Source organism: Eubalaena glacialis, chromosome 11, assembly GCF_028564815.1.
Source record: "Eubalaena glacialis isolate mEubGla1 chromosome 11, mEubGla1.1.hap2.+ XY, whole genome shotgun sequence".
NCBI classification, from domain to species: Eukaryota; Metazoa; Chordata; class Mammalia; order Artiodactyla; family Balaenidae; genus Eubalaena; species Eubalaena glacialis.
The window spans coordinates 94,664,859-94,689,810 of record NC_083726.1 but is presented as its reverse complement, the minus strand read 5'-3'; the positions used below and the strand labels follow the sequence as shown (position 1 = coordinate 94,689,810).

The 24,952-nt window shown below is 36.3% G+C and overlaps 1 protein-coding gene across 3 annotated transcripts in view; it reads right to left on the bottom strand.

The window, feature by feature from the left end:
- Positions 1 to 24,952, bottom strand: part of ITPR2 (inositol 1,4,5-trisphosphate receptor type 2) — a 521,178-nt gene that overhangs the window by 229,849 nt on the left and 266,377 nt on the right. For all 3 annotated transcript variants that reach the window (XM_061204256.1, XM_061204257.1, XM_061204259.1), the window contains exons 33-35: positions 17,976 to 18,104; positions 16,634 to 16,754; positions 2,756 to 2,946 (exon numbers count right to left, since the gene is read on the bottom strand). In XM_061204256.1, the coding sequence (XP_061060239.1) occupies positions 2,756 to 2,946; positions 16,634 to 16,754; positions 17,976 to 18,104 (441 nt within the window). The remainder of the gene's footprint in view (positions 1 to 2,755; positions 2,947 to 16,633; positions 16,755 to 17,975; positions 18,105 to 24,952) is intronic.

The following is a 24,952-nucleotide window of genomic DNA, read 5'->3' as shown; positions in this document are numbered from 1 at the left end:
ACTTCAGACTCATATATCCAGCAGCCTATTTGACACACTCACAGAGATACTGACATAGACATCCAACACTTAAAATTCTCCATACAGAATGCCTGATTCCAACTCTCCCATTCTTCCCTATCTTAGCAAATGATCCAATCATATCATACCCAGGCTCATCCTTGATTTCTCTTTCCAACATCCCACATCTCATCCATCCATCCACCAAGTCCCACTGGCCCTAGGACCAACTATATCCAAAGTTCATCTACTTACCTTCATTGCTACTGCTATCCCCTTAAGCTAAGCCACCAACACCTTTTGCCTGAATTAATACAATAACTACCTAACTAGACTCACTGCTTCCATGTCTGGACCCTATAATCCATTCACCATTCAAAATCCACAGTGTTTTTTAAAAGGTAAACCAAGTCATGCCTATACTCTGCTAAAAATCTCCAATGATTTTCCATCACATTTAGAATAAATCCAAATGCTTTACCATGGAAGTCTCTACATGATTTGGCTCCTTATCTCATAATACTCTCTTCCTTTGCTCACTCCTGCCCCAATGGGTTTCTCTTGGTTCTTCAAACCCACATCCTCGTTCCTGCCTTAACATCTTTGCATTTACTCTTCCCTCCCCATAAAGCTCTCTATCCTCCTATGTTTGAATAGATTATTCCTCTTCATTATTTGAGTCTCAACTCAATGTCTCCTTAATAGAGAGGAGCTCCCTCACTGCAGGATCACTCTCCCAGTGATTCTCCATCATATTGTTATACTGATTTATTTTATTCATAGCAGTTTTAATTCTCTAACATCATATCATTTACTTAATGCGTCAGAATGCATTTTCTATGAGGGCACAGACCTCATGGTTCTATCTCCAGTACTTAACACAGTGGCTGGAACGGAGTTTTCATCAAATATATATTTATCCAGTGAATGCCAATGACTGTGCTAAAAGAAGTTTAAAGCACGCCCTCTTTATTTCTCCCCTGAAATGTCTACCCCTCTGGCTCTCATGAACCTGACTTCCCTCCTTTCTGACAGTGTCTTTTTTTTCTCATTTATTTGGCCATTCTGCCACTTCTGGCCGCTCACAAAATGTTCTTTGTTTTTCCTATCACTATACTCTCTCTTTCAGCAATACCAACCACTATCCTCACTCCAACTATTATCTCCAAATAGAGACTTACCTTCCAATACATTCAGTAGCATATAAACCTAATTCACTGTATGTTCAATGATCATAGCCAACATCCTTTTACTGGATTCTCTCCTTCCCTCTTACAATGAAGAGTCTATAACATCACCTAGTCTCCAATCATCAGTGCCTCTTAAACACCCTTCATGTCCCCTCTCTATCTCCATCCAAAAACCACCAGGTCTGTTGACCCTGCCTTCATTATTGTATATAACACCTATTTTTGCATTTCATTGATACCACCACCTGGCTGATATTTTTAGTAATTTCTTATTAATCTGCCTTCCTCTAGTCTCTTCCTGATATTTCTATCCTGCAAACCAATAACTGCTTACTCATTTATAATGACATTTTCCTCAAAACATTTAATGACTTATAATCTTCAAGTTTTCAGACTGAGTCTAACTTGTCTTTTTTTTTTTCGGCTTTGCCACGTGGCATGCAGGATCTTAGTTCCCCGACCAGGAATCAAACCTGTGCCCCTGTGGCCCCTGCAGTGGAAGCACGGAATCTTAACCACTGGACCACCAGGGAAGTCCCTAGCTTGTCTTTATAATCACGTATAACGCTCATCTATCAAAACTCTGAACCTTCACCATTTAATCTACTCATTACCTCTTACAATATTTATTCCAGTTCATGTCTTGACCATTCTCCACGCCAAGAACTTTCCTCAAGCCATTCCCCAGTTCATCCCATGAAATCTTCCACTAATTATGTGAGAGGGAAGATATCTGTTATGGGCTGAATTGTGTCCCTCTCAAAACTCATATGATAAAGCCCTAACCCCGGTACTTCAATGTGACTATATTTGGAGTTAGGGCCTTTAAAGGGGTAATTCAGTTAAAATGAATTCATATGTATGGCCTCTAGTCCAAAATGACCGGTGTCCTTATAAGAAGAGATTAGGGCACAGATGTGTATGTGCACAGAGGAAAGACCATATGAGGACACAGTGACAAGTAGGCCATCTGCAAGCCAAGGAGAGAGGCCTCAGAAGAAAACAACCTGCTAACACCTTGATCTTGAATTTCTAGCTCCAGAACTGTGAGAAAATAAATTTCTGTTGGTTAAGCCACCCAGTCTGTGGTATTTTGTGATGGCAGTCCAAGCAGACTAATACAATGTCTCTCTTTACTCAGTGTCCCAGAATGTCCAGGCCAAAACAGGAGTGGGATACTATGCAAATAATTTGGGAGTAAAGGTGCTCACACCATTCTCACTAAAGGAGTATAAAAGGATACTTAGAGATGAATTGAAGCAAGGTTGTGAATATTTATTACATGAGTCTTTACAGTAAATTATTTTACCTAATGTATTGAAGTTATTAAGACCCATTACTCTATCAGAGCACATTAAATAATACATACTCACCAAAAACAACTCACAACAACTTCTACCTAGAAGCTATGCTTTTTAAAAGGGTGGTGTTCGTAGGACATTGTAAAGTAAAGCCTGGTCCCCAACTAGAATTTGATATTTTTAACCATATTTTATTTATGTGACTACATATATTAAAAATTATAATTTAGAAAATATTAATGCCATTTCATGCTCTTATTGTACCTGTAACTTTTCAATAATATTTCTATAATCCCAAGAAGGCCCTCCAAGAGCTTCCTTAAAGCGTGGTCCAGAGCGAGCTGATAGTCTCCAACCCATGGCCGCTCTCTGCACCATATTGGAATGACTCTTCATAAAAAGAGTATTAACTTGGCCGTCTAAATCCACTGGAATGGCAATTCCACGATTCTTTGCTGAAAAAGAAAGATTTAAAATATTTTCCTCTTTATTTGACTAAAGCTACTTGCATGCTATCAAAATAATTTTATAAAGATAGAACAAATAAAAACGAAAAATATAAGATAAATAAATTCTGGGATGTAATGTAAAGCATGGTGACTATAGTTAGCCATAGTGTATTGTATGTTTGAAAGTTACTAAGAGAATAGATCTTAAATGTTCTCATCACAAGAAAAAAATTGTAACTGTGAGATGATGATTGTTAACTAAATTTATTGTAGTAATCATTTCACAATATATACATATATCAATGACAATATTATATGTCAATTATATCTCAATAAAACTGGGGGGAAAAAGAAAAATGTCAAACCTTCAAATTCTGTCAAATTATTTTATATAACTGCAAAAGTTTTTAACTTGAAAGCATCTCAATTCTTAAGACCAATTATTAAAGTGGGTTCACTAAACATTCAAGAATTTATGTGATTTCTTGATGGTTAGTGTTTGAAACGCACTTTACACAGCACCAATATGGCAAAACACTGTATACCAACCATGTAAATTTGTACCTTCCAAGATGCAAAGGAAAATTAAAAAACAGACAGAAAACACATGATAAAATCCTGCCAGTCCATTTTATTAATATAATTCCCGTGTACGTGTCTGTGCACCAACATGCACAAATGCACAAAACTGCATGTGGTAAAACATCTGAGAGAAGAAATAAAAAATTGACAAGTATAAAAAAATCTGCATTGGAAGACAGTACACAGTACATGTCCTTCTTTCTTCCCAAGATCCACTGAAACTTATATTTTAATACACTTATATCACAATACTGAAAAATAAAAATGCTTGCCGTAAGGAAAACAGAAATGTTGAGGCATTTTTGCAAGCAGAATGAAGATGGGATTTGTCCATCAGAGAAAGAAGAAAGAAGAAATTGCTCTACAAGAGATGAGAGTTAGAACAGGCCTTCCTAGGTTCCCAGACAAACACAAAGTGGTCACGGGGGATGGGAAAGTCATCTGGCAACTCAAGAAGGAATAGCATCTGAATATCTGGGAAGTGAAGGCCTTCGTTCCTCTGACGAGCATAAACAGAGCAGCTGGCAGCAGAGGTTTTTACCCAGAGGATAAAGTTAGAGAAATGCAGAAATGTTCTCTCAACAAACACGAATACCTGCCTGGAGAGAATGCCAAATGAAGGGGTTAAGAATCGACGGAGAAGCAGAACAGAGCTTGAAGAAACTGCAAAGTCCTCATCAAACAAGCAGTAGCATAGGGGGGAGACAGAAGGCAGCTCAAAGAAGAAGAGAAAATATACAAAAGATCCCAAGCCCTGACGAAAGCCCTCCTTATTTTAACACTTGTTAGTATTCCCAGCTTGCCTTCTGCTTCACACAGACACACATACACACACTCCAAGAAAGCCTGTGTATCATTTATTCAGCCCCTCACCCAGAACTCAGGGTAAGCCCTGTCATTTACATGAGAAAGCTAATAGAGAAACAGAGCCTCAAAACTGCAGTGGAAGCCCGTGCCAGTCATTATAGATCTTTATGACACACCACCAAGAATCACAGGGAAAACCAAGAACATTAAGAATAACTAGCCCCAGTGAAAACAAATGATTTAGGGAAGAACAAAAAATATTTAAATAATTCTAATTATTGTCCTCAGAAAATGTGAGCATAACGTTTTGTGAGTGCCTCCAAAACGTTAGGAAAAAAGAAAAAGAAAGAAATCTTGGAAATTAAAATATGATTGTGCAAATAAACATTTCAAAATCGGCTGAAAAAAAAACATAGGAATGAGGACCAAGTTGATAATCTAGGAAAGTTAAGGAATCTTGTAGAGCATAAAAGAGTCAAAGGGGGGACTTCCCTGGTGGTGCAGTGGTTAAGGGTCCGCCTGCCAATGCAGGGGACTGGGGTTCCAGCCCTGGTCTGGAAGGATCCCACATGCCACAGAGCAACTAAGTCCGCGCGCCACAGCTGCTGGGCCTGCGCTCTAGAGCCGGCGAGCCACAACTACTGAGCCCGTGTGCCACAACTACTGAAGCCTGCGTGCCTAGAGCCCATGCTCCGCAACAAAGAGAAGCCACCGCAATGAGAAGCCCACGCACAGCAAGGAAGAGAAGATCCCACTCGCTGCAACTAGAGAAAGCCCGCACGCAGCAACGAGGACCCAACGCAGCCCAAAAATTAATTAATTAATAAATTAATTAATTTAAAAGAGTCAAAGGGAAAATAAAACAGAGAATATGAAATAGGGAGGGTCATCCAGGAAGTCAAATAACTAATGAATGTAAGCTCTAGAAAGAAATATCAGAGACAATGAAAAGGAAGAAATGATTAAGAAAATATAGAGGACAATTAATCACCTTGAGCTGAAGAAAGATGTTAAGTCCTTAAACTGAGAAGGTCTACTGTGTGTGTTAAATAGGATTAAATAAGCATATTGGCCATATTCTAGTAAACATCTATAATGTTATTATGGATTGAATTGTGCCTCCCAAAAATATATGTTGAAGTCCTAATCCCAAGGAAAACAACAACAGTGGGCAGTACTATTTCTGCCGGTGAAAATTCTCTGAAGCCCAGAGATACTTAAAAACTTCTCTGAAAATAGATAATTTTAGCTACCAACACAAAAAGTTCCCAATTTAAACAAGAGCTCAAGCTGAAGTGTTAAGGAAATAATAACAGCTCTAAGGCAACCCTAACGATCAATTGCACCACTGCCCAAATTTCCGTAGGGAATGTTTTCCTAATATTCATTATAAATTTCCCTTTCCAAAGCATACAACGTCTCTGTTTCTGTCCATCACACACAGCAAAGCAACTGCACTCCTGTCCCATCTGAAGGACCGACAGCCTTGAAAAGGCCAGGCTGCACCTATTTTTATAAATACTTAATCCTGCACCATGATCAAATCCCGGCAAGACTTTCATCCTTTTATGGCTGTTTCACATATAAACTGGGTTTGCTCTAAACATTCAAAAGTCAAACAGAAGACAATACTTCTTATATGTTATTTTTTAAGCAACAGAAAATAATGAAAATTGTAAAACTGAAAGTTGCTTAAAACATATTACAACAAAGTTTCAGCTCATGTTTAAACAAAGTTGGGGGGGTGGACTTACCTCCCCTTTAGGAACCAGGTACGTTAGATACAACTAACCATCAAGTGAGCATTTGTTGCTATGAACGTCACTTACACAAAGACGTGCTCAAGGAGTATTCTTCTAATGATATCAGTGGAAATGGAATCCAATGGTAGAACCTCTGTTATTCCTAGCAGTGCAGCCCTCCTATCAGTGTGGTCAGGGAAGTCTCACCCCCGCACCCCTACCTCATGCATCTATGAGCTGCTGCCACTATTCCACTACGGCCAGCAGCAGGGACAAACCAGAATGAGAAGACTCCACCATCCCAAACTTTATTGAAAGGGTTTTCTTGGTCCCCCAAACTGTACCACTCTAGGTGGTATTTTCTAGTCTCTTGTCTTAGCACAGATTGCACGATATAAATTAACTGGCTAAAATAAACCCTACTTTCTCATGTCCAAAGGTAAACTCTAGCCAAAGGCTAAATCACAGTTTCTAGGCAATAAAAGAAAATTAACTATGCAACTGGGGAACGGATTTGAGTTAAAATAAGTCAGCTGTGTAGATAATGACGAAACTTTTTCAAGCAATTGTAAAAATATTAATACCATTAAAGACATGGCCTGAAATAGATTCTCTGCACTGTCAAAATATTATAAAGATTAATTTGAAAGCAAAGTTGACAGTGCTAATTTAGTTTTCTATATATTGTTTAAGAATTAAAGCAGAAGATTGTGACTAGGAAAAGAAAGGAATTAATTCATGATCTCACTTACAAGACCATTAATAACTAGAATAATATTTTTCAAATGCAACCAAAAATATGATTCAAACTTAGCTTCCTTTTATTTAGCTAGAAAAAATTCTGATATAAATAGTATATTGCAATGTGAACTAGGACGTATTCTTGGGGTTAATGGTTATCCCACCTCCCCGCCCCCAATAAAGAAAAACTAATGAATTTACCAACAGTCAGTTATTCTTCGGGCACGCAGCATTACCTCCAACTTCTGTGTTTTAGTGGTCACATTAAAGTTTAAGGTGTTTAAAAAATAAATGTTCCTGTTTCACTCCTAAGTTGGACTGCAGCTAAGATACTATCTTGTTAAGGGTATTTTGCCAGAGAATAAGCATATGGAGTTCTTTAAAAACTAATAAGAGAGAGGGTGGGTTGTTATTAATGCATTCACCTTTTATAGAGTTCTGCACAGCGATAGTTCTCTAAAATGCGCTATCTTTATTCACAGGTATTGTGATTATTGGGCTAACCAACTAATTAGGCTTACAAATCCTGAAAATTCTCTAGATATGACAAGACTTTGCAGTGATTTTAAGATGTAATTGAAATCTATTTCTAATTATTATTCATTAAGTCTTGCATATTGTGTGAAATGTTTAAATTAGACAAAATTACTGGTGGTAACTGCCAGACCAAAAATCTCTGAGAACACACATACTGCAGTGGTAAGTGCCATGGAAAAAAATGCTTAGATAGATAAACTGACAGGTAGGGGGAAAAGGCAACAGAAAGTGTGAGCAGTAATTATAACACTTCATTTATTGTCAAGCACTCCTGTACAGGTCCACAAGAGCAAGGACAGCTGGTGCACAAGGAAGGTATAATGGGGTGGGCAGAGAGTAGTACCTTTTCTGAATCATGTCAAAATATCCAGGATAAATCTGTACTGAAACACTAGTGTTCTTAAATACAAAGAACACTAAAAACACAAAATGTATCTTTCTTGTTCGGTACTCAAACTATACTTAATTAACCCCTAAGTTGAATAAATAAAATAATTGTATTACAAGTGTTAAACAGGATGTGGAGAAAAGGGAATCCTTTTGCACTGTTGGTGGGTATATAAATCGGTGCAGCCACTATGAAAAACAGTATGGAGGTTTCTTAAAAATTAAAAATAGAACTACCATATAATCCACTTATTCTACTTCTGGGTATTTATCCAAAGAAAACGAAGGCACTAACCCCAAAAGATATACACACCCCTATGTTCAGTGCAGCATTATTTACAATAGCCAAGATATGGAAACAACCTAAGTGTTCATCAATTGATGAATGGATAAAGAAGATATGTTTTATATATATATAAAACATATATACACACATACAATGGAATACTACTCAGCCATAAAAAAGAAGGAAATCTTGCCATTTGGAACAACATGGATGGATCTTGAGGTTATTATGCTAAATGAAATAAATCAGACAGATAAAGACAAATACCACATGATTTCACTTATACATGGAATCTAAAAATCGAAACAAATGAACAAACAAATCAAAACAAAACTCATGGATACAGAGAACAGATCAGTGGTTATCAGAGGAGAAGGGGGTTAGGAGGTGGGTGAAAAGAGTGAAGGGGGTCTACTGCATGGTGACGGATAGAAACCATACTTATTGTGATGATCACTTTGTAGTGTATACAAATATCAAATTATTATGTTGCACACTTGAAACTAATATATTGTTCTATATCAATTTTACCTCAATAAAAAAAAGAATATATAATTTTATGGTTGTGCAAGCACTAGTATTGGCACACATGACTAGTCATCTGGAAAAATTAAGTTAATTCCCTATCTTATACCTTACAACTAAATATATTCCAGGTAACTCAAAATTGTAAACAGTCACACCAAAAACACAAACAGAGAGAGACACTAAAAACATGAAAATTCTCAATGGGAATTAAGAAACAGCATCTTATACTGATCAAGGCCACTCTGAAGATGAAAGAAAACCTAAAATGCCTAAAAGAAAATAAATTTCTGGGCTTCCCTCGTGGTGCAGTGGTTAAGAATCCACCTGCTAATGCAGGGGACACGGGTTTGAGCCCTGGTTCGGGAAGATCCCACATGCCGCAGAGCAACTAAGCCTGTGCGCCAAAACTACTGAGCCTGCGCTCTACAGCCCGTGAGCCACAACTACTGAGCCCCCGAGCTACAACTACTGAAGCCCATGCACCCTAGAGCCTGTGCTCCACAACAAGAGAAGCCACTGCAATGAGAAGCCCATGCACCACAACGAAGAGTAGCCCCTGCTCGCCACAACTAGAGAAAGCCCGTGTGCAGCAACGAAGACCCAATGCAGCCAAAAATAAATGAATAAAATAAATGTTTATTAAAAAAAAGAAAATAAATTCCTGCATGCCGAAAAAAATTGAAATGACAAATGAAAAACTGAGAAAAAATATTGGCTACTTATAGGCAAAGAGCTCATTTTCTTAAGAAATAAAGGGCTATCCAAACTATCGAGAAAAACCAAGCCTTCAGGAAAAGTGAGCAAAACACAAAAAGTGACAGTTCACAGAAAATACCAATGAATCAATCATATGGAAAGGTTTTGTTTTCCCTCACTCATAAGAAGAGAAACACACGTTAAAACTATAACAATACATTTATTTATAAGATTTGCAAATATGTAAGAATTTAATAACACAGCACATTATCAAGGAGAAAGATACTCTCCTACATTGCTTGTGGCATATAAATTGAATAACCTCTACAGAGGGCAGTATCTGTCAAAATTAGAATACCCAGAAATTCTACCTTTAGGTGTTTACCTTATTCTTGAGGTAATTTTGCTCATGAGGAACTCATGAGCAAAATGACTGGAAACAACATAAATAACCAACAATGGGGTTAAATAAATTAGAATATAGGCACACAATAGGATATTATGCAGCCAATGACAAGAATAGGATATTCACTCATTTCTTTGTATTCACCCAGGTATTTTGTTCATACAATAAATATTCATTGAGTACGTACCATGTTCTAGGCACAGTGTCAGGCTCTAGAAATTTGTAACAGATAAGGTACTTAGTTTTATTCTGCTTTGTGATTTCCATACATGTTACATCTACCCCCAATGTACTAGAAATTCATTGAGGGCAGGAAATATGGTTTGACAGACTGCATTTCCCTAACAACTAGAATAATGCCTTTCAGATAATGATGGTTCATTATAAATAGTTGAATTAATAAATAAGTGAAAACCTTTATAAGATTTTGCCCTATCTTCTGACTCATTCATCTTTAATTTTTTTAAAGTAATAATGGAGGAACTTCCCTGGTGGTCCAGTGGTTAAGACTGTGCGCTTCCACTGCAGGGGGCACGGGTTCGATCCCTGGTCGGGGAACTACGATCCCACATGCCGCGCAGCGCAGCCATAAATTAATTACTTACTTACTTAATAATGGAGTTTTTATATTTCCATTATTACTTTAAAACCATAATTACAGGGATGTATTATGTCAAGCTCTTTATACAATCAGCCATAACATCTAGATAGATGAAAATAGACATGTTTGTTTTAATAGAGACTGAATTTCTCTTCTCAAAGAATTAATGATTTATACACGTTCGAATTTGGGGGGGAAACAATTGGCTTGAAGGTTGATGTTCATTATTCAAACCATTTGTAAAAGATATTTTACAGAATTTCCATGTGGAAAAAATGATTATGTTTCCCACAAAGTACCCAATATTAATCCCCCTAAATCATTTGAAGATTATGAAACACATGGAACAAAATTCTTTTTTAAGTGAAGTAACATGGGAGTAATCCTTGGATGCTTTTTCTCAAAGTACTTCTAACACGTGCTATTGTATTTTATATAAATGAATAAACTGAGGAACAGTAACTGACCAAGGGCATTAACATCTTGATATTTTGTACCTTAAAGGTATAAAACAATGTTTATTTAAACCGATTTGTGATAGTAGAGCATCACAAATGCCTGCTAGCATGTCAGTCTAGAAGGGGTTCACACTTGCCTGTGTGACCTAGCAAGTTGTCTAATCTTGCTACCCTCATGTCTGCATCTGTAAAATGGGGCTAAGAATTATGTCCACATCATAGGGTTTACCACAATGTCTATCACTAATAAATGCTCTCTACTCCCAGCCAGGTAAGTGCTAATTTAGTAAATACTTTTGCTGTTTTTACTACCTTTTGTGTCCAATGTACAAATATGGAAGAGAATGAAATACTTTTGATGATAGATGAGTTGAACCAATGTACTTGAGAGCACTTTACAAATTGCAAACTGTTATATAAATGTAACTATAATAGATAATATAATAGCTATTTGCATGTATAGGAATATGTTTACCAATTTGTAAATGCACTGAAAATTTGCTTTATAAAAACTAAGTATTCTCCTGACTTGTAATATTTTTCTTAAATATGTATATTCTTTGCTTTATAACTATAAATTCTTACATATTTGAATTATAATAATGCCCCTTTGTATTCTTAAAGAGTTGCTGAAACACGAAAATGACCTTGCACCTGAGTTATAAAACTTCAGACAGCTCCCTACCAGCAAGCCAAATTGCCATAGTTCTAGTTTATATGTCAGGGCTTCCTAAGATACGACTTCTGGGGCAATCTGGTAGAGCATAACTTCACACTCAGAGGAACCTGGATTTCAAATCCAAGTCAACTACTTGTTAATCGGGCAAGTTATTTAACCTTTCTATGCCTAAATTTCACTACCTGCGAAATATCTAACTCATGAATTATTGTCAGTCAACAACATTCATAAACCGGCTTCATCAGAACCAGACACTTTTAGGCAGTAGCGATCAGTGAATAAAGCAAAGTCCCTGCTTTCATAGATTATACTCTGATGGGAGAAGCTGACAACAAAGAAGCAAACAAACAAACAAACAAGGTGCTTTCAAATAGTGATAAGTGCTAAGACAGTAAGATAGGATGGGGGGAGCTGGAACATTTCACTGAGCACTGAACTTTTGAACATGTGACCAGCTGGGAGATAAGGATCCAAATAGCGGGAACAGCACACGCAAATGCCCTACGATGAGAAAAAGGCTTGTAGATGAGAGACAGAATGAAGGCCAGTGTGGGTGAAGCAGAGCTGAGGGTAGGGAAATGGGGGAAAGTAGTAGTAGATGAAGCTCAGATGATGAAGGGCTTTCTAAGTCATGATAAGGAATAGGAATCTTCAGTGCAATGGAGAGTTTTATATAGGTGAAAGATATGGTTTGATTTACATTTTAAGATCACTCTAATTATTGTGTAGGGAATGGATTGTAGTGAGACTGGGGTCAAGGTGGGGAGTTCAGTAAGGAGACTCTTCTGTAATCCATGTCAGATTATGGTGTATTTGGACAAGGGTGCCCCACAAGAGAACACAAAAAGATGTATTTTAGAAGTGGAACCAATAGAACTTGCTATTGTATTTAATGCAAGTGAACAAACGGGAAGAATCATATGTGACTCCCAAGGTTTTAAGATTACTAACTGTAAAACAGTTATTCTTTACAATGGGACAAAAATCTGCCTCTTGCAGCTACCATATGTTAATTATAATCCTATTCCTGGGAACCTGTAAAAGAAGTCCATTCACACCTTGAAATGTTGGGAAATAATTATGTTCCCCCTCGGATTTCTTTTCTTTGTCTAAATATTTCAAATGTTTTCAATCACTACACAAGTAAGATGGGTTTAGATCCCTTTACTACTATGGATGCTCACTTCTGAACGCCTTTCATTTTGTTTATGTGTTTTTCCATAAAGGGCATCCATCAACAAATAAAAAAAGATGTGGCCTACCCATCGCAAAGCAGAATTTGCTTTTCACCTTTTTTATCCTAGACAATAGCTTTTATTAATGTCTTTTTGACAGATACTTCATAGTCACTGTTACTCAAAATCTAGTAGGTTAATACCTATGATGATGTAAGCTAGGATCCAGTAAAGACCATAAGAAAAGTATAAATGGTCAAATGGGGGTGAGTTCAGATCTGGACCTGGGAGTCAGAAATGGCTTTTATGGAGGAATTTGAACAAAGAATTTTTTTGAGTAATGGAAAAGATGCTGAGAGATGGCAATGGTGGAAACTGGAGAAAGAAAGTTATAGTGTGAGCAATGCCTGGGGTATAATAGTTCGGTTTGCTGGGCAGGGGTGAGAAGTAGTGAGCAAGGTCAAAAGAGGAGGAGGTAGGGCTGTGGAGGCCACAAACATTGCGAGGAGGAATACATCCTTAGTTTGTTAGACAAAGGTATGCTGCTGAAGGCTGAGGGCTTTGTTGTTGATGTTTTTAAACCAACAGAGAGAATTTCACTTCAAGATTATTCTGGTAGCAGATTTATTTAAGTGAAGAAAGACAGAAGGAAAGAACATTGAATGCCTACAGTGGTCCAAAAAGGAAGCAAAGAGGGGTCAAACTAGGCCATTATAGAGGAGAAGGAGGGGGAAGTACAAATGCGGGGGATAGCGGGAATGGGATATCCATAGCTTCCTAACTGTTCAGGTGGAAACAACAAACAAGGAAGCGGAAGAAAACATGCTTGCCATTTGCAGCAACATGGACGGACCTAGAGATTATCATACTAAGTGAAGTAAGTCAGACAGGGAAAGACAAATATCATTTGATATCACTTATATGTGGAATCTAAAATATGACACAAATGAACTTATTTACAAAACAGAAACAGACTCACAGACAGAGAAAACAAACGTATGTTTACCAAAGGGGAAAGGGGTAACAGAGGGATAAATTAGGAGTTTGGGATTAACAGATACACAGTACTATATATAAAATAGATAACCAACAAGATCCTACTATATAGCACAGGGAACTATATTCAGTATCCTATAATAAACCAGAATGGAAAAGAATATGAAAAAGAATATGTATATTTATGTATAACTGAATCACTTTGCTATATACCTGAAACATTGTAAATCAACTATACTTCAATTAAAAAAAAAATTCTCACAAAGAAAAAACAGATTTTATACCAATACATCACTCTTCCAAACCTACCCTGATTGTAGACTTAGATATAATTATTTTTTAGACTTCCTATCACATATGTCTTTTAGCATACAAAGAGACTAAAATTTCCTGTTAAATCATAAACAGTTGAGGAAATGGTAGGAAATGGAATGAAAGAATCTTTAGACTGATCCAGTTTCAGTGACTGTTTTAAACCCCCAAAGCTCTGCCATCCTGCTCCAAAGCTCTGCCATCCTGCTCTGCAAGAGCTGATGTGAGTACACAGGGAACACCACTAAAGTAGCAACTTGCAACTCGGAGGGAAAGCACGGCATGGAATCTCACTTGTGGCTCAAAGCTCTTCGCCTCTCAATTTGTAAGTGGTGTGAACAGCATGCCCTCTGTGCCCCGGGTGGGGCCGACTGGTGTTTTCCCTCATTGCATTTGCTAAGTACTGAGGGACGAAGAGCAGGAGGAAAAAAGGGGAGGAGGAAGAGGAGCAGGGGAGAGAAAGCAGGAAGAAGATGAGGAAGAGGGGGGACTGCCTTAAAATGTAAAATACAGAAATATACTTGGCAGCAAACACAATGTATTCCTATGTAAAATAAATAGCATCATCATATTTCTTTGCTTTTCCTTCAGATTTTATTTTTTGATGGTTAGTATATTTCCCAGCTGATTTGGTCCAAATGAAGATGCTTTTAGTACTGTTTTATCATAACTTGAAAAGTATATTATTAAGAACTCAGAAGTTACATGAAAGCAAGAACAACAGAACCAGACTTGACTTATAATTCCACCAGCCAGAGATACCAGTGTTATTTCTTTACTGATATCCTGCCGGACATTTTGCTATGTGCAACTTTTTAAAATAAAATTTAGGTTTTTTCTGTGTCCTTCTTTATTTTTGGCAATGCATATGGTGGCCACTTCCTTTATCTCTTCCCTTCCCTTCCTGAACTATTCTGTCCTAAAACCTGGAGGAGGAGCAGAGCAAAGTCAGGTGCCCGCGCTGGACAAGTTGTGTTAGGGGCCGAGGTGGTCCAGAGCATTCGAGCCCAGAAAGGAGTGGAAGGCATGTGCACAGGAGGCTGCCGGGAGTGGAGAATTAGACTTGAGTCGGGTGAGGAGGGCGTCCACGGCAGGGGACAGCCTGGCGCCATGTCAAAGGTGATAAGGGTATTCATGCAAACGAGTGACCCAGCACAGAGTCAGAGGCCACCCGGGAAGAGAGGCCACCCCTCAGAGCAGCAGGGTGACATGGACTTTGGCAACCAGTGGGAACTGCAGGAAGATGGCAAAGGCCAGGCTGCCAGAGGATGCATCTTTGTGGGGTGTGGCCCTACATGGGGTGCCTAAGCCCGAGGGGGCCGTGACGAGGGGAGGGTGTGTGCAAAGGAGGGGTCTCGGATGTAAAGCATTAAAATTATAATTTTGAGGAGAACTGGCATCCTTACACGTTGAATTTTTAAATCCAGAAATAGTATAACTCTCCATTTATTAAAATCTTTCATATCCCTCAAAATAGCAATATAATTTTATTCTCTTGTGTTTCTTAAGTTTTCTCTTAAGTAATTACTATTTCTATTGCTGTTGTGACATATCTTTTTCACATTTTTTCTCCCTTTTGGATATATAGAAAGTCTACCAAGTTTAATACGTATTTATAATTAATCACCTAGATGAACTGTATTAATCTCTTAGTTCTAATAATTTTCAATTGATCCTCTTGGGTTATAACTGCTTTTGAATGTACTCAAATTAAAATTGCGCCATCATTAAAGTTTGTTAATATTAAATTACTTAAACCAAACTGCAGATGGGGAGAAAAGACTAAAAATATTTTACGTGGTCATTAATTAGTTAAACCATTTATTCATTTATCAAATATTTACTGAGCACATACCATAACCCTGGCCAAGTTACCTAATCTAGATAATTCTGTTTCCTCAACTGTAAAATGTAAATAATCAACGAGCTTACCTAAGGATTAAATGAGATAATACGTGTGAATTGCTTAGCATTGCAAATGGTGTGCACTGACAAATGTCAGCAGTGATGATGACCACGATAATGAAACACACTATAAGCTGCCCTTCCCAATGCCTGCAGAACCACCTCTAGTTGAGAGACTGATCCAGCTCCTCTGTTTGTTTTTTGAAGTCCAGCCCAGTCTATATTTCTTTTCCCTCCTCCTTTCCGACAGTCCTAATTAACTTTATTAAAAAAAAAAGAGGACTCTATGAGAAATTCTTCCTACAATGTACTAACCTTCCCTTAGCTGTTATCCCCTTGCATTCCATTTTATTTGGAATTTCTGAAGCCTTGTATGCATAACAGAGCCTCAATGAATACTGATGAATTTCACACAAAATTAGAAAACTAAAAACCCCTCAAAAAGTCCTCCTGCCACATGAAGATGTTAATAAATAAGGCTACTTAACAGACAAGACAATTCCATAATGAAATCTGAGATAACAATTAAACCAAACTCATTTGTGTAATATCTTACTGAGCTATATTAAAGCACCATATGCAATATTAAATTTAAGGTTAGAAATATAATAATTTAAAAATAAATAAATATATTTTAAAATATTTAAAAAGAAGAAATATAACAATTATATTCCCCTCCCAAAAAGGATGCAATTTCAGAGTCATTTGTTGATCACCGATCTTCAGCTTTATAGAAACCACACCTGCTCTCTTTTTAAGTTGAAAACTGGAAAGCTACTTGTATTGCCTATTAGCCAAAAGCCTGATTTCTTTCACAAAATGTGAAAATAAGTAAAATCCGACACTCTGACTTACCCACTTCAGCCAAAGTTCTGATACAGGACTCCACCGAGGCTTTCTGTGCCGGATTTGGCCAGGTGCAATTGTAAATTCTGAAGGCAGACTGAAGCAGCTGAATAAAAACTGGCTGATGTGTCTGAGAACAGAAAGAAAAGAGGCAAACAGGTCACTAAACCATTAACACTCCTGATGCAGTATCTATGCATTATCAAAAAAGGCCCACCAAAATAAAATACAGTCTTGCCTTTTAAGTTTCAGTGCTACTTAATGAACATCTCATTCAACAAATATTTATTTTGTACCCATCTCATGACAGGCACCACACCAGACACTATAGAAAATTGATTATTTTAACTATATTCTTAATCAGGAAAATATGGCATTTCTTGAAACCAATGACATGGATTTAAGTATATTTTTACAATCTCTGGTTTATTTCCGAGTATAAATAGAGCAGGCATTTTGGGTTTGTTTCACTGATTGTATGTTTTGGTTTCATATGATCAGAAAGTAGAGGAGACAACAATTTTGACCTACAAAAACAATTTTACATGATTCTAATAGTTCATTCAAAAGTTTTCCCTAAAAAAAGTATAACTGAAATAATACTTTTATAAGAGCAATACACAATCACTGTAGAATATTTGGCAACCATACAAATGAAAATCACCAATAATCCTAACATGGAGAGATAATCAGTATCAACATTTTTAAGATAATTACTTCCTGAGTTTTCTTATGTATATATGCACATATATTCTTTACATGCACAAACCTGGATGATACTATGATGCAATTTTGTGGCCTGTTTCACTTTATATTGCTTCATGATCATTTTCCTTAGGCATCAATTTTTCTTTTAAAACATGATTTTTAATTGCTATATAATAAGCCATCTACAGATATACCATAATTTATTTAGCTATTCCCCTGTTTGTGGACATTTAAGGTTGATGTCAATTTTTAAGTATTATAAACACTTCAGTGAAAATCTTAGTATATAAATCCCTGCTAACTCTTTCAGGATTTACTAAACTGGAATTACTGAGTCAAAATATCTATCCATTTAAAGAATCATTATCAGTTATTTCGACACTTGGCAGTCGATCTACAGATATGAAAGTTCCTATTTTGCTTAGAGGGAGAGCAAAAATAATTCAGTTTGAAGATGGAGCCTCTTTATTTAAAATAAAGTTTGGGAAACTCAGAAAGGGGCATAATAGTAAATAATAGGAAAGAAGAGTGATCTTGAGAAGTGTAGGAAAGGACTTCCTGGCCTATTAAAGTTTTCTACACTCAAATAAGGTACAGAAATTCTGTGTGACAGACTTCTTTTGTACTTGTTTGTTTATATTACCTGCAGGCTGGTACTGTTGTCTGAAAAGGGAGAATTAAAAAAGCCGCTCACAATGTTCATTATTGACTCAGTAACACACTTCTCCAAAAAGGTGTCTGCATGTTTCCTGTCTGTAGTTGTGTTGCAAACCTGGAGAGAAAAACACAACAACTCAATGTGTTCTATCACATCTTTGAATTATAAATCAATACTGGAACCTTCTAAAAATTGTCCTGAAATGGTTGTTTATAACATTTCTTCTGCTTTTGAAAGTTGCTTTGAATAAAAACATTTCTGGGACTTCCCTGGTGGTCCAGTGGTAAAGAATCCGCCTTCCAATGCTGGGGAGACGGGTTCGATCCCTGGTCGGGGAACTAAGATCTCACATGCCGTGGGGCAACTAAGCCCGCGTACTGCACCTACTGAGCCCACGTGCTCTGGAGCCCGCACACCACAACTAGAGAACAGAAAACCTGCATGCCACAACTAGAGAGAAGCCTGCGCACCAAAATGAAGAGCCCCGCACCGCAATGAAAGATCCCGCATGCCACAACTAAGACCCGATGCAGCCAATAAATAACTAAATAAATATACTTAAAAAAAAAAATTTCTGCCTGAAATCCATTCAAAGTTTATCATTCTGTAGTAGTTTCACCTTTAAGTTTGGTTGCCATTTCATCCTTGGGCCAGAATTCTTTCACAGACCCCAGCCCCTTCTTCCAGATCTGCTTCTCCCTCCTCCTGCACACAACCTTCTCCCTCCATCCTCAAGCCTAGCTTTGCTGGAAAATACTTTTCCACTTGATGTGAGGAAATCAAAGAAGAAACAGTCATTATAAGTACAAGAAAGTGGTGAAGGTGATTAATAGTGGCTCATATCTCTACACATTTTCACCTCTAATACCTGGCTCAGATTGGAGGATGCAAACAGAAAACATTTGGAGAGGAAAACAGAAAGATAAGAAGAGGTCAAACCCTTGCCAACGATTTTGACTTGTTTGTCCCCAGATTATCTGGGAAGCATGGAGGGTGTGTTCGTGCCTTCTTCTCAGAGTTGGTTAAGCAAGAAGACAGGACACTAGAGCAAAGGGAACATCAGCAAAGAACATGGGCTCTGACCTTTATGTGGGATTAAATGAGGCTGTAATTGGTCATTCTGCTAAACAAACTGGAAATTTCCAAACATGTCAGGGATGACAAATTGCAAAAGCTAAGATACATGATTAAAACCGAATGAAAAAAAGTTGGGTGGTGAAAAAAAAAGAACATGGAGATAAAAAAAGAAGTGAGTGAGGGAGAACATAGGGTGCGAGGAAAGACTCAAGAACTGGGCAGAGTAAGAATGTTTAAATATCCACAAGATTACAGTGGGTCAGTATGGTGGCCAGATGTTCCAGATGTTCTTAGACAATTCGAATTTTTATGTAAGTGTTTTATTCTTTTCAATAGGTGATTAATCAAGAGTAAGGAAACGTAATTTAATCTGACATTGCTTTAAAACCCTGCACGCAAATAAAATCACCAAAAACTCCCTCCTCAAACCATGTGTCCCAATGTTTCAGTTTGGAAAATAACAGTGTTTGCTGAATGGAGAGAGAAGAAAGAGCACAGGGTCTGTTTTGCTTCTAAGTCGCTTCCCGTCGGGGGCAGCTCACTTTTTCCCCATCTATTAAATGACACCTACCTGACAGGGGTGTTATCAGAACTAAAAGGTTTTTAGTGTGTCTAATCCCATAGTTACTATAGAGAACGATGCAATTAAAGAAAATAAATTATGTCAAGTTATGTCATCTTTTAGTTATTGTTTCAGCACATAACATAATGCGTGGTAAATACAAAATGTTCAATAAATGTTTGTGAAAAGAATGAACCAATTAATTTTTTTTAAATGAAAGAATAAGAGAGAATAAGAAAGGACTCATTTTATCTTACTTTAACTAAGGGTTAGACTCTATTTGTGGAATATCAAACCTCAGATTAAAATTTAATGTGGTCCCAGATCTAATATAAAATTGATTTTCCCATGATGGATATTAAGTAGGATTTATTTCATTTAGTATCTTTCAGCACTGGCTTTTATGGTGAATTTTTCTGATACATATGATAAAAATATATTAAAGTTGAGTAAGTAGTTGAACAATTCTACCATAACCAGCCCAGAGAAGCTTCTTCCTCATCCAGTGACATTTCACACAATTGAACGGGGCTTTCTGGAGCTACTACAGAATCACACTACATTACCTGCAACTGATCATTTGCTAAAGAACCCCACAGATTTGCTTTAGTCAGTGGATTAATTAATAAAAGTTATCTACAATACTTCTAGATGAAGGCTTTCCTCAAAATCCTGGTCGTGGAAATTCTGGGTTTACACAACTCTGTGGAACCTATTCCTCAATTCATTTGTACAAGAAATTCAAATAATGTTCAAGATACTTTTTATGCCCCATATGAATGACACCTTTTTCACCTCTAGAGCCTGTATCTTACACTGTAATATTATGGACAGGCAAGAGATAAGGAAGCCACTTTTTAAATTAAAGTCCTTAAAAACTTTTCAGGAAATAAGGAACCTAATTATTAGCAATATTTCTTTATCTTGTCTTTTATTTATTTTTACTGTTTCTTTCCAATAAAGATTAGAAATGGCTCAAATAAAATTACATCATATTAAATTAATTTTTATGTGTAATACATATATTTTTAAAGTTTCTATCTGTTTGCAGATATTATTCACATACCATTATTTCCTATCAAACATTCCCACGTGCCATCATTATTTAAACACTTATTTCAAAACGCTATATTTATTCCATCACTCTAATGCACCATCATGCTTTAATCCATTTTTGGAATGAGTTTAGGTATATGTAGCTAAAAAATACAAATCATTTTCTTATTTCCTTAGTTATTTCTTTCTTGCGAGTCTTTTATGGGATTTCCCCCCCGCCCCCCGATTATTGCTATTATACAGGATTATGCAAAATTATTATTTTTACTTTCAGATTTTGGGGGTATATTTCACCAAAAGAGGAATCACCAGATGAGGGTATATAGACAGTCCTGTACTACTTGCTGGGCTCATCCTCTAAAATAATAAATTTACAATGATATCAACAACCTATCTGTGCGTACACAGGATGTTCCTTCATTACCATCAACTAGCTCTAGCTTTTGGGCTCTGGTTAGGTTCAGCTGATGTGAGGCACTGACAGGAGATCACAGAGTGGAAGAGAAAGAAGTCAGGTACCTACTCTGCCTCTGCCTCTACCTGCATCCCCATCTCCATTCTCCTCGTTGAGGCTTCAGCAGTGTCTGTGTCTCTGGGTATAGCTTCTGCTGGAGCCCTTCTGCAATGTCTCCAAGTTCTCTCTGGGCTCTGGTAGCACTGGTGCCACCCTTGCCCCTTCAGGCCTGGGGTGGAAATAGCTTTGCATTGATACCAATTCCTGGATGCTTCCCTGTCACTGCTGGTTCCTTTAACCCTTCCCACACCTCTTGGAGTGTGCCATCTGTTTGCTGCTAGAACTGTTATCTCTGTAAATTATAATTATTTTTGCCAGTTTAATGATACCTAAAAGTTATTTTATCTGGCATTTCTGACATTGCTAACAAGGCAGGGCATTTTTCACATAATAATTTCATGTCTATATTTTGTCACGTAGAGATGATTCAAACCCTCTTAACCCCTTTAAAATGAAACATGGATAATGACTGTATGTTACATATCAGTAAACATATTTTACATAATAAACTTTTCAGCAGTCATTTCACATGTATTTTCACATTCTGACTCTTTAGAATATTCCTTTCATTACATTTCATGGTGTAAAATAATTTTCAGCATTCAGGCACTATTTTTTTTTATTTGGGTCATTTCCATTTGTTTAATATAAAGAAGGAAAAATCCCTTCCACAAAAGAAAAGAATATTCTGTACATTTTTGTTCTAGCTTTTTTTGGGAGTCCTTCTCCCATCTCCATCCACATCTTGACTCCTACTTAACTTTTTAAGCTATCTGAATTTGCTGCTGTAGGTGACCTGATTTATGCATTCTGATTAGTTTTTTTCCATACTGATATCCAATTATCCTCCAAACATTGATTTAATAGTAATTTCTTGCCTCACTCTCAGGTTACTTGAATTTTATCTTATAGTGTATCACTAATCCCTGTTTAAATCTCTCCTCATATCTCTGGTATACTCCATGTATCATTATTTTTTAAGTATTTTAATTCAATTCTATAAGAATAAAATAATTTTCAATTTGTAATGTGTTTTACACTGGAAAAACAAGTCTACCTTCATTGTCCTTTCCAAGAAAAAATAAATCATCTTTTGAAATATCTGCCCTTTTCTGCTTCCAGATGAATTTTACTACGTATCTGTAAAATTTCATGGACTATCACTTAGGGACATAAATTGTTAAATTAAAACTAACTATTAGACTAGGAGTTAGAACAGTGAACCAAACCAAACAAAGTCCCTACTCTACTGGAACTCTGATTCTAATTCAAGAGAGACATACAATATACAAATTAACAAACATATAAGTGGTAAAAATAGAGCAAATAAATAGACTTTCAGAAAAATAAAGAGCAAGTAGTGCAGGCAATACAGCAGGAGGAGTAGGTATGGGGAAGGATTACTATTTTATCTAAATTGCTTGGAGAACTTCTCTGTATAAGGTAACATTTTAACAAAGAACCAAAGGAAGTGAGGAAATAGCCATGGAGGTTTCTGGGGGAAGAGCAAGTAAAAATCTGTCTCCACCATTAGAATATAAGTCCCTAGACACCAGGAGCTGCTCTGTCTTGCTCCCCACTGCACATGCAGTACCTTAGCACATAGTAGGTATTTAAAATTATTGCTTGAACAAATAAACATTAAGCGTAATTTCTAGATATAATTATTTCTGAGATTTCTCCCCTTGTACTTACGATGTCCCTTCTCTCTTCTGCTCTAAAAGTGACTGTTACTCTTCCAAAGATGGCAGATTGGGTTAAATAAGTTATCATACATACACTGGAACAGCCCTGTCCAAGAGGACTTTCAGCAATGATGGAAATCTTCTATATCTGGGATGTCCAAGATAGCAACCACTAGACATGTGCTTATGGAGCACTTGAAATGGTTTTTTAAATTTTATTTTATCTAATTAAAATTTAAATTTAAATGTGGCAAGTTGCTACCCTACCGGATAGGGCAGCTCTCGCCAGTAATATACTTTTGATCATACAGACCACGGAATACAAATCTTAAAAATCATTTTTTTATTCCTCATAGGCAGTAAAAATGTTCTTATAAATATCTGAGGTGATACCTCATATTTATTTTAATTTGCATTCCTTTATTTATGAGGCAAAAACTTTTCCAAACATTCGCTTTTAATATTTCCTTTTTATGTGAGTCAGCTGTGCCTACACTTTCTTAGAATTTTAAATTCATTTTTTTAAAAGGTAATATATATTGATGTTAAGAAAAATATTAACTGTAGGAACCCTGTAAAAAATAGAAAAATACAAAATGGAAAACAAAAATTATCCATAATCTTAAAATCCAAACAAAACCATGGTTAATATCTTGGAATCTTTTCTTCTAATCTTTTTGCTCCTATATATTTTACATAATGGAAATAATTCTGGATAACCGGTTTTTGATTCCCCTTTTAATACTCATCACTCAATCATTAGCACTTCTCATATCATTAAAAATCTTCAAAAAATAATCAGTGATACTATAACTTCAATCTTATAGATATATCATAATTTGTTGAACCATTTCTCTATTATTAAATATGTAAACTCTTTCCTACTGTATTTTATTATAAAAGTATGTTGAACTTCCTTGCCCATAAATCCTTGATATCATTTCTAATTATTTCCTAAGGACAGATTCTTGGAAGGTAAATTACTTGGCACATTAAAAAGGTATGAAGGCTTTTTTTAATGTACTACCAAAATGCTTTTCAAAAAGACAGCATAAATTTACCCTCATCAGCAAGGTATGTGAACCAACATTTAATATTATCGTTTTACTTTTATCTTTTTACTCTTAAACTTTGACAGTTAGAAATTAGATCTTATTTTCCTTTGTATTTTCTTAAAATTATTAACAGTCGACTATTTTCTCAGGGATTTACTTGTATGTCCTCCTCTATAAATCATGAATGCCTGCATTTGGCTCATTTTATCATTAGATTGTTATAGTGCTTTTCTTATCTATCTGTCTATTTATATGTTCTTTGTATAAAGGTTATTAGCCTTTTTTTAATGTAGAGTAACTTTTTCTATTTTGATGTTCTTTTATTTTTATGATGTTTTTATATACTTAAGTTTTAAATTTTCAAATAGTGAAACGTTTTTTCCTTAGCTAATTTCATCTATCGCTCTTATGCTTAAAAATAACTCTCTCATCCAAAGAGACAAATATCCACCTACACTTCCAACCATTTTTATCATTTCACATTTATCTCTAAAATCTACTGCAATTTATGCTAATGAATGATGTGAGGACATGCACTGAGTTCATTTCATCCCAAATAGCCAGGGTCTTCAAATGTCATTTTGATTTAGTTCAAATCAACAATTTTTATTGAATGCCCATATTCCATGCAAAGGACATTCTGTGTACCTGGGATCTATCAGTGAACAACAAAATATATAAAAATCGCAACCCTAATGGAGTTTATTATTATTAATTTAATAATCCAGGGGTAGGCAAACTATCATGGGTCAAATCTAGCCATATCTATTTATTTATATATTGTCTATGACTCCTTTCCCTTTAAAAGTAATTGTTATAAGAGTTGTGATAGTAGCCTGAAAAACTATCATGATCTTCACAGAAAATGTCTGCTGATCACCGGAAATAACCCATCACTTCCCTACTAATAGGTGATAATTTCTTTATTATATATTAATATTTTACATAAGTAAAAATCTTTTTCTGGCTATTTATTCCATTCCATTGACATGCCCACTTAATTCTATGCTAAA